The sequence below is a fragment of the Augochlora pura genome, chromosome 5 (genome assembly GCF_028453695.1).
Source record: "Augochlora pura isolate Apur16 chromosome 5, APUR_v2.2.1, whole genome shotgun sequence".
In the NCBI taxonomy this organism is placed as follows: Eukaryota; Metazoa; Arthropoda; class Insecta; order Hymenoptera; family Halictidae; genus Augochlora; species Augochlora pura.
The window spans coordinates 16,091,503-16,101,455 of NC_135776.1; the positions used below are offsets into that span (position 1 = coordinate 16,091,503).

General features: G+C 43.3%; 2 protein-coding genes across 2 annotated transcripts; both read right to left on the reverse strand.

Moving 5' to 3' along the window:
- Nucleotides 1-1,190: 1,190 nt before the first annotated feature.
- On the reverse strand, nucleotides 1,191-4,193 carry LOC144470242 (uncharacterized). Its single transcript, XM_078181184.1, is given in 3 exon segments — nucleotides 1,191-2,131; nucleotides 4,079-4,121; nucleotides 4,123-4,193. Coding segments are annotated over 3 exon segments (696 nt in total). The 3' UTR covers nucleotides 1,191-1,549.
- A 400-nt stretch (nucleotides 4,194-4,593) lies between these two features.
- Impe3 (Ecdysone-inducible gene E3) lies at nucleotides 4,594-8,503 on the reverse strand. Its single transcript, XM_078180677.1, has 4 exons — nucleotides 8,353-8,503; nucleotides 7,341-7,421; nucleotides 5,353-6,089; nucleotides 4,594-5,201 (listed from the first exon to the last, which is right to left on the reverse strand). The coding sequence occupies exons 1-4, from the start codon at nucleotides 8,395-8,397 to the stop codon at nucleotides 4,820-4,822; spliced, it is 1,245 nt and encodes a 414-aa protein (XP_078036803.1). The 5' UTR covers nucleotides 8,398-8,503; the 3' UTR covers nucleotides 4,594-4,819.
- Between the last annotated feature and the right edge of the window lie 1,450 nt (nucleotides 8,504-9,953).

Below are 9,953 nucleotides of genomic sequence, written 5' to 3' on the forward strand. Positions count from 1 at the left end.
TTATACATATTTTACGTTGTGATCAAACTAACGTGAATAATTTAAGAGAAAATTGAATTTTCCTTTCGTCGATATATCTACTCTAGTTTTAGTTACTTTCTTGGGCTAAATTTCGGCATCCGTTCGATTAGTTTTTCCCTATCATTTCTGATATTCCTTGGTCCCGCGCATTCTGTAGTATGTTCCAGGTATTAAAACATATTAGGAATCGATGCGTGTCGTACCGAGCGAAGAATATGAAATGCGCCCCTTCGATTCGATATCGAGGGACAAAATGCAATAAATGGGTAAACTAATTGCATAAATGACAAACACTTATAACTTAATATGTACTGTCGACAATACGATGTCCTAATAACTATTGGAGGAGGGTATATCTGGAACGATGAAATTTGCTCAAAATTCATTTAGTAGCGAAATCGAGATGCTAGCATCGCATCGGTCATTCTTTTCGTTCAACGCAAACGAAGCGACGTTCGGAACACGATGATCGGATATAGAACCGTAAAATTTAAAAGGAACTATTTCCGTGAACCACTACGTCCGTGGCGAGACAAAGAAAAAAAGTGGTATTTGCCGTTAGTTTTATCGAAAAATCTTCGAGAACACCGTAGACTCTTAACACTTGTGATTACGTTCGGCGCTGGTGAAACACCATTTAAATGTCTATTAGGCGAAGTTTAGAACGAATGTTGCTAAGGCGAGACTCGAGAGCCACGTTTTTAATAGAACCAAAGACTTTGAATTTACGAGGCATAGCAGTATTTTATCTCTTCCTAAACCTCTTTCGATTTCTCGGTTCCCATAACCCAGGCCGCAACAAATCTGCAACGAATCTCGTTTCTTCTATCTATCCTCCACCCTTCTCTCTCTTCTCTGTCCTATCCTTTGTCACCTGGGTTAAGGGAACGGCATTTACTTTCAGGATAATGTTAATGAATTTACAGTTGTAAGGTTTCGATGCTCACCGCGGTGGCCATCACATGTAATGCGATACAATGATAAAGTATTTTAACAATGATCTTGCATTTACGATATAAGGTGTTACTCGACGGAACGATTGTTATTGTATGATAAATAATGATTGCCAAAAAGAAAAATAAGAAAAAGAGAGGGAGAGAGAGAGAGAGAGAGAGAGAGATGAAGATTAAACAAAAGGTAACACATGTATTTTTCAGACGAAGATATTTTTGAATAAAAATAAGTGTAAAGAATCGCTGTTGGTTCTGTTTCGACGACCATTAAGATCGCGGATCTTGGATATTACGCAAAGATCCGCAGTCCGGCAACGCTTGATCCTTATCCTCGGGAAGCCAAGATTCGCACTGAAATCCTAGACACATCCTGGGCGAAGAAAGTCATCCAAAAAATACGCAAGAGTTGCAATCTACGACCGTCCTATGAACTATCAAATTAAAGCTTTGTATTCGTCGAAAAAGGTTTGATTTATAATCTAGGCATTATAGTCAACGTGTGTACAGTATATTTCGAATAGAAAATCCGCGCGTGTTCCAATCGTCCTCCCACTCGTCGCGAGTAAATTACACAATCAATTATTCGTTGTGGTGGCGTTGCTATAAATAGCTCTGGCGAGCTTGGAATAGACTCCATAAGTAATACCCAGGAGCGATCCGAGCCAGTCGACGAGGTGTCTGCTAATCGTGACGGGGAATTGTAGGCCGGGTCTCGGGGTGATGAATTCCACCTCGGTCTTTTTGTCCCCTCCTTCATCGTCGTCGAGTTCCAGCGGGTCCAGAGGTTCCAGCTGGTCCAGGGGTTGTATATCGTTCGCCCAATCGTCGTGCATCAAACGGAAAACGTGCTCGGTCTGCCGTGGCCTCTCCGGCGTGTCGATCTTCTTCGTCTGCTCCTCTTCGGGCATCCGATTCGACCAGATCGTCCCCAACGCGTCCGCGTCCGGGTCTTGCTTGCTCTTCGCTAGGATCTTCTCCACGTTGCTCGTGTCCTCCGGCTTTCGGAACACGAAGTCGTACGTGGCACGCAGCTTCCCCAGAAATCGATCGAACGGCTTCGTCTCGTTGCTAGATCGTTGATGGTGCTCCGTCGCCTCCTGGACCGGAAACAGCTTTGTTATCTGCGGCTTCGATCGCACAATGCCCACGGAGAGCTGCTGAAACACGCGGATTTCCGTTCGTTATAAAAATTGGCATCGTCAGGCTTCATTTGTGGATAACGCGGGGGTCGAAGGGCTGCCGCGCGTCACCGCGGCGGGAAATTGGGTCGCACGGCTCGTCGATTCCACCCTTTGCCACCGGGGGAATCGACTTCAACGTTTCATAGATTAATTACGGTTCTCGAGAGCCTGGCTCCGTGTCGGCTGGTTTGCGTATGCGCCGAGTTGCTCGAAGAAATAGGGTAGTGGAGCCGGTTACTGTGCTGTGACCAATTGCCGGTACATTTGGCTTAGTTTTTCGGATATCGTTGAACACTTGCGCCACGATTTCTTTTAGGACCGGGTTGATTAGCAATTTTTTGTAATTAATCATTTCGTTTATGAAACGAGAGGATTTTTTCTCTGCTTGTTTTTATTTCTAGATTTTAATGATAGCAATCTAATTTACCATGCAATCACCCTCGTGGACAGGGTTGAAATTTTGCAAAGATTAGTTTCCTTTGGTTAGATGTCGAACGGTACAATAGTCATTGAAATACCACTTAGACCAATTTTAACTACCCTAATCGGCTACGTCTTTTATGAAATTATTCAATTTCTTTTTATTAGAAAAACAAATGAAGTCGATTAAGATGTTTCGATTAAGAAAGAAACAAATTTAATATGTTCTTTTATTTTCATAAAATATGAAAATTTAATGAAACAGAATTATTTGTATGTTTTTCTTCTATTTCGTTTACTTAAAAAGAGGAATTATCTGCACGATAACCGACTCCACATAATTTGAATCTTGATGCAGTGATAGACGAGAGATCGACAAAAATGGCAGCTTCGTTAGCCGATACCAATAGTTTCAATGCACTGCTTGGAGACCTGTCGTCCGATTCCTGACTCCCGAGAGCTCTCTTCTGGATAAGCGTCCCAGATATTCTCTATTAATCGCCGACTATTTGACATCGTGCGTCGATCAGGCTCTACATTAAATTTAACCAAATTATATCGCGATCAGACAGGTTTAACGGTCCTGCGGCGAGGCCACACACGATAATATAATTAATTAAACGTTCGCGTGGAACGCTTCGAAACTATATGAAATCATAAAATCTGTTGCACAGAAACGACGACCGAGTTTCTATACGTATTTTCACACCGTTAGAGAAAGGCTGTGTAAAGTGTTTAACACCTTGGTGTACCATTTTCTTCACAAGTTACTGAAATTTTTCAACTGCGACAGTTTCTTGTAAGGGACAGAAAATGTTAATGTTTAGAGAATCAATGCCTGAACTCGAATGTTTAAATACTAATGACAAGGGATTAGAATTCTGCTTCAATTTTAAATAAAAGAATAACATCTTTAGTCAATAAATTATTACTAGTAATTCCCATTATGTATCGGACTCGTCAAAGTACGGTAAAGGGTTAATACCAAATAACTCTTATGAAATTATGTCATGCGACTCCAGTTTTTCTCGAACATTAGAAAGGCTATCTTACTGTAGAATGAATAAAAGAAGTTGCATTGGTATGAAAAGAAAGAAAAAAAAAAGCTTAATACACATTTATTGCTTTATTTAGCATAAACGGGCCAGATTCCCTTTTAATTTTGCTACAGAAATTTGACAAAACAGTAACGATAATAACAATAATATTGATAATTGTAATGATAATAATAATAATAATAAGAGAGGATAATAAGTAGACTTCGATAATCATCCTACATGCTGAAACTTTTGCTTCTCGTTTTTACCAATTGCAATTGCTACATAAATTATTACTCGCTATACCAACCTTCCTAAAATCTCCAAAAGATCCAAGTCGTTGGATCAATTTTAAAAGAGTTATTTCGTTTCAAATAATACACGTATAAAAGCGTATAACAGCCTAGGTCAGATGCATAATTAAAAAAAAAAGGAAGTTAAGGAACGATGGTCGGCCGCCACTTACGCATAGAAGCCATATCGCCAGAAAACGGGTGCCCATGTGTGGTGTCGGCGTCGATTATTCCTTTCGATCGCGGCAGAAACGAACGACTGGAGGACCCATTGATTTCAAAATCCATTTATACCTTGGTCGTTCAGCGGCGTAAAACCGCGACGCCGTTCACTCGACGGTGGACGCATCCCCATTGTTTTTGGTCTACGGTCTACGCCTTTGCCGGGCACCGTACTCGGCGCGAACCATTGACACAGAATTGCTTAACGATATCGCTATTCGGGGCACGTAGCGTGGCTCCGGCTGGCCAGCGGTGTCCACCCGTATCGTCCCAGCAATAAACAATATCGGTTCGGTCGACGGGTCAAGGTGGATTGCTGAAATTCGCGGAATTTCGGCGACCGCGCTAAAGCACCGAGTGGCCGATATTCGGAAGTCTACACGCAATATCCATCTCGTTCGAGCGTAATCGATATCCGCGGGCCGACTCGCGGACGACGTCGTAACGCGGCGTGTGCCGAGGTGAGTCAGCCTATTGTATTCGTAATCGATGCTCGGTACGAGTTGCGGTTAAATGAATCGACCGGTTGATCGCAGAATCATTTTATTAGGCGGTAATCATACATGCACGGTGTGTCCGCCATTGGCGTGGCCGGCTCTCTCTCTCTCTCTCTCGATTCAGCAATCGCTGCGCGCGTTCTGCCGAGATTAAAAAACGAAATTGATCGGAGGGATCGGGCACACTGTGATCGATTAGGGGGAGTATCTGAGGGGCAGCAGGGGCCTGAGTTCCCTGCTGAGGATGCTAGAAGAGTTGTCCAGGTCCCTGACCGCCTGCCTGGTCCTCGTCTTGGCGTCCTCCCGCGTGAGCTCGTTCCGCTCCAAGACTTTGTCCAAGATCTTCTTCAATTGCGGCGCGACGCCGCCCTCCGCCGACGTCTCCAGCGTGTTCAGCACCTCGTCCGAGTAGCCGGTGTACTTGCCGAACCCTTGTTTCCTGGCGTCCTTGCTCAGCGAGTCGTAGAGGTTCGCCAGCTGCTGGAGAGTCGCGCTCGGCGGCACTTTCGCGCGTCTTAAGTAGCTGGTTAGGCTCGGCCTCGGCACTTGCGTCACCCTCTCGCCCAGCCGCGTGAACCTACAAAAGAACGACATCTTTACGAACGAATATACTCGCCGCCTTGGCGATCGATCCTCCTCGCGCGTCCTTCTCGCCGCGAGCATTCTCGCGAACAGTCATCCCGCGATCGTCTCCCAAGAGAAGACCGATTCTCGTCGGATCCTCTCACCTGTTCTCGTCGTCCTCGTCCTCCAAGATCTCCAACTTCTCCGCAGAGACAGGCGACAGCCCCTTCGACTCTTCTATCGGCTGATCCACGAGACCGGAAGCCGTGGGTCTCACGATCTCGTACACCTCTCGCACCACGCTCTCGATCGTCGGGACTTTCTTCTTCTGCTCGTTGGATCCCGGTCTCGGCGACGATCCAGGGGCGTCGATCGAGCCTGCGCCAGCTTCCGGAACGATCGAGGCTACCTCCTGATTCGCCTCCGGGATTTCCTCGTTCGTTTCCTGCACGACGTACTCCTTTTCCGTCGCCTCGTAGTTCGTTTCTGGCGTCGCGTAATTCAGCTCGGGCGTTTCCGCGTTCATCTCCGATGGCTCCTGATGGGTCGAGGTAGCTTCTGCTGGCGCTAGGTAGCTCGAGCTAGCTTCTGCTGGCAATTGATAGCTCGAGATAGTTTCTGGTAGCTCTTGGTGGCTCGGGTTAATCGCCTCCTCCTTGGATCGCAGCATCTTCGTTGTAGTCTCGACGCGGTTCGAAGTCATTTGCGCTTCTTCCGAGACCCCCTCCTCCTTCTTGTCCTCTTCAGCTTGTCCCGTGGTCGCCCCCACAGTCGTCGAAGACGACGACGACTCTGTCTGCGTTTCCGATTCCACGAGGCAGATCGGCGTGGTGCTGCTCACGACTTCTCGGCTCTCGTCCGACTGGACCAGCTTCAATTGATCCACCGCGTGGAATATCACCTGCGTTGGGTTTTTTTTTGCGATTAAAAATCATTAACCGAGTTGAATGTCGTGTTAACCCCTCGTATTTATGTCAGTACTGCGTTGATTAGCAGTTCGTTGTCCTTAACACTCTACCAAGGTCATTCGGCCGTTATTTTATTAATCGCGAAAGGTATTGAATATTTAAAGAATTGTACAGCATTGGAATTTATAATAATATAGTCTAACACTTTTATATGCCTTAACCCCTTGCACTACGACTCCTTTCATGCTGCGTTGATTAGCACTTATTTGTTCATAATATTTTTCTTAATACGACCAAACAATTTTTCTTTCTCCTGTTATTTTTATTTATTCACATTTTTAAATTTTGCTAACAGAAGAATTAAATTTGTTTTCGATTTAAAAGAAATTAATAATGTTCGTATTTAGTAGATCTTGCATGAGATCTTTGTCACGTGTCTGACTCGTTCTTATAGTGCGAGGGGTTAATATTGTTATATAGTTGCTTAAATCTTTTACAACTCATGTTTTCCCAATATCAGTAGTCAGAAAATTTGTTCGTTTAATGGTGTTAAATTTAGTTATCACAGAAAGTTATTATAAATACAAAAAGTGACGACTGCTCTAATACTTAAATTCGAGATTTTTCAAAAAGGTTAATCGATTCGTGCAATGAACGGGACTCGGGACAGAAATATTATATAAATTATCAAAGCGCGATATTCATTTTGTTACACTGCACGTGCGGGTAACAATAGTCGAGTGTAATTCTGATAGGAACGACAACGTGCTTACGCAATGTTGTAACAAGCAACATGTAATTATTAACCGTTTGCACTCGAGTGGCGACTCTGCGGCGCCATTAAAATTACTGTAATACATTTCAAAATTATTTTTAATTTTTAAAGCTTAGATTTAAAAATTTGTTAAAAGTTTAACTATCATATGAGTCACGAGATTCAATTTCATATGCACGAAATAAATATTGTTACACATGAAATGGAGACACGCTAGAAGCCAGAAAAATTATTTTAGATTTGCAGTTGAAATGGCCTCGAGTCGCGAAGGGTTAACTTCGAACCAGCGCGGTCAGGTGGGAGAAACACTTGTTAAACCGCGAAAGGAGTAACAGAGTTGCTTCACGCGGAAAAAGATGCATTCGCAACGGATCTGTTTCTGCGCGCATTAGGCGTCGTAAATCTCCGCGTGACCGCGCGCGGGGGCTGGTGCGCGTGGTTAAGGCTCGTTTAATTAAGCGTGGCTTACCTGCATGGCCGCGGGTAGATAGGAATCCGAGTACACGGGCTTCGAAAAAGCTGGCGGACTCCTGACTGTGCCGCCGATAGCCTGCGGGAACATCGCGCGTTAAACGTGTAACACAATTTATTCCGACCTATCAGATCGCTGACAAATTTAACACTTTCGCTTTTGCCTTGAAACGTTCGCATCCGATACAACGAGAGGATCTAACTCTTCGAGGTGCACGATATTCGAGAGATTAACAGCCCAAATTACACGCAATATTTTCTAATAAAACAGGTGCAAGAAAACGTTCGTTTCAGTTATGCGATATAAAATATTCCTTGAAAATTAATACAGAACATCGAGTAATATTCTTTATTTAACACTTTATCGACCTATAGAAGTCGTAAAAATTTTCGTTTTTATATTGATTTCATTGATCTTATTAATCGCGAAAGGTAATTAATATTTAAAAAATTTAAATAATAACATTGAAGCTCGTAGTACAATTTAATACATTTATCTCAATAATAAATAACAAATTAAGAGTGACTATGGCAACCGATTCGCAGGCTACCGATCGGCGGGAAAAGCCGATTTATAGGCTACCGGTCGATAAAGTGTTAATTATGAAGTAATATATTATTTTAATTATGAAGTAATATATTATTTTAATTATAAAGCAATATATTGTTTTAATAATAAAGCAATGTATCCACTCGTGATAAATGGAAAAAGAAATAACACGTTATGTCACGCTACGCTTGTCATGCACGCCGAGCATGATCGCAGCAGTACGCACAATTTCTCGATGCGTTCATCCGATTTGCATAAATGTTTAATTCTCAGCTCGATGTTTGCGAGCTAAAATATATCCAACCATGCACGGAGAGCAAAAGGTGGGATAACTTTTAGCCCGCCTAGCCCCAAAGAGTTAACAGCGGTGTACGTAAAAGTCCGCGAGAAATGGGAACGGTCTCGATCGACGAAGAACAACGAAGCGGAGTAGCGGATGATATTCCGAGCCGCGGCTCACCTGATGGGCCAAGAGAACCACGAAGAGCTGGCAGACGACGTTCATGACGACGTTCTCGGATCCGCGGGCACTCGAACCGCCGAAAGAAGCCTCTGGCTGCACTCGAAATCGACGAGACCGACGCTCCTCGATTCCTTTCTCCTTTCCAGAAGCCGAAAATGGCAGGAGATCCACGGTTTGGACAGCGCCGTCGTCGTTTGATCCTTCGCTGGCGGATCGGTGGCTAGTCGGCGCGGTCTCCGATCGGCAACTGGGCGGCGAGACCGGTCGAAAACACGCGAAACCCTGGGATTCCTTGGGTTTTCCTTGACCGGATCGAGATATCCGCGACCGAGCGTTCGCACAAGACTGTGGACAGAAGTAGGGTCGTAACGGTTCCAGACTCGTCGTTGGCGCCCGCAACACCTATATTCTACCTGCGTGTGATCGCGTACGGAGCACGGCGGAAGAGACGTAGCAGATCGTGACACTTATATTGTTGTATCGAGCCGCGCGCGCGATCGGTATGCCGACCGTGTCCCTGAACCCGGACCATCGTTTTCCCGCTATGCAGCCGGTTTCGCGGATGTCCGACACCTTTCGTGGCACCGTCGAGCCGAACGGCGGCTCACCGATCACCGGAGACCGTAATTATCCCGCGTGATCTATGATCCATACGTTCGCGTATCTTAACTCTCTTAGTACCGGCCAGAAGAGTCTGTATCCGAACGAAATTTTTAAAACTCGTTTGACGAAGTTTGATCAAGTTTCGGAAAGAGATTGCAAGGATTTTGAAAAGCCTGATAAATAACAAACTCAAGAAGGGAGAAGAAATAAGAAATGAGATTGTTGTTTAATAAAAATATTAAGAAAACTATGTTATCAACAATAGCCAACAGCGATATATCGTTGTTCGGTACTAAGAGGGTTAATCCCTTGCACGGTAATAACAAGTCAGACTCGTGATGGAGATTCCATGGAAGATCTACTAAATACGAATATCATTAATTTCTTTTAAATGGAAATCAAATTTAATTCATCTGTTATCAAAGTTTACGAATGAAAGTAGATAAAGATAACAGAAGGAAGAAAAATTGTTTGGTGATATTAGGGAAAATATTAAGAATAAATAAGTGCTAATGAACGCAGGGTGAAAGGAGTCGTAGTGCAAGGGGTTAATCAAGGTTGGAGAATTCGTCGAATCGTGTTCCCTGGGGATTACGTTGCTTTTTTGGTCAGGGTTAAATATAATAATAATAAGATAAATAAATAAATTAATTATATAAATAATATATTGGTAGATTGTAGTATAATAAAGAAGACTGCAGTATATAATGTGAAATATGGCTAAAGAAATCGCGTGAAATGTGAGTTAAAATACGTATATAAAATACGAAATATTTAGGGTAAAATATATAAATAATTGAAATGGAATTGTATAGTATAGAGTAAATGGGTTAAAATAGATTACATTGAAATAGGCTAAAAGAAAATAGCGATATTTCAGTGTTGTATAATATAGTAGAGTGACCAGTGCGGTACGGTTAAATTTACATGATTCAGTGGCTAAGATAGTAGAGAAGAACAAGAAGACAAGACTCTAGTGAAAAGAAAAAAAATAT

Excerpts from the sequence above, each read along its gene's own strand:
- Impe3 (XM_078180677.1), bottom strand. The coding sequence starts at position 8,397 with ATGAACGTCGTCTGCCAGCTCTTCGTGGTTCTCTTGGCCCATCAG. Across the intron at positions 7,422-8,352 it reads TGGTTCTCTTGGCCCATCAG|GCTATCGGCGGCACAGTCAG; the intron begins GTGAGCCGCGGC and ends ATGTTCCCGCAG. Across the intron at positions 5,202-5,352 it reads GACGAGGACGACGAGAACAG|GTTCACGCGGCTGGGCGAGA; the intron begins GTGAGAGGATCC and ends GTTCTTTTGTAG.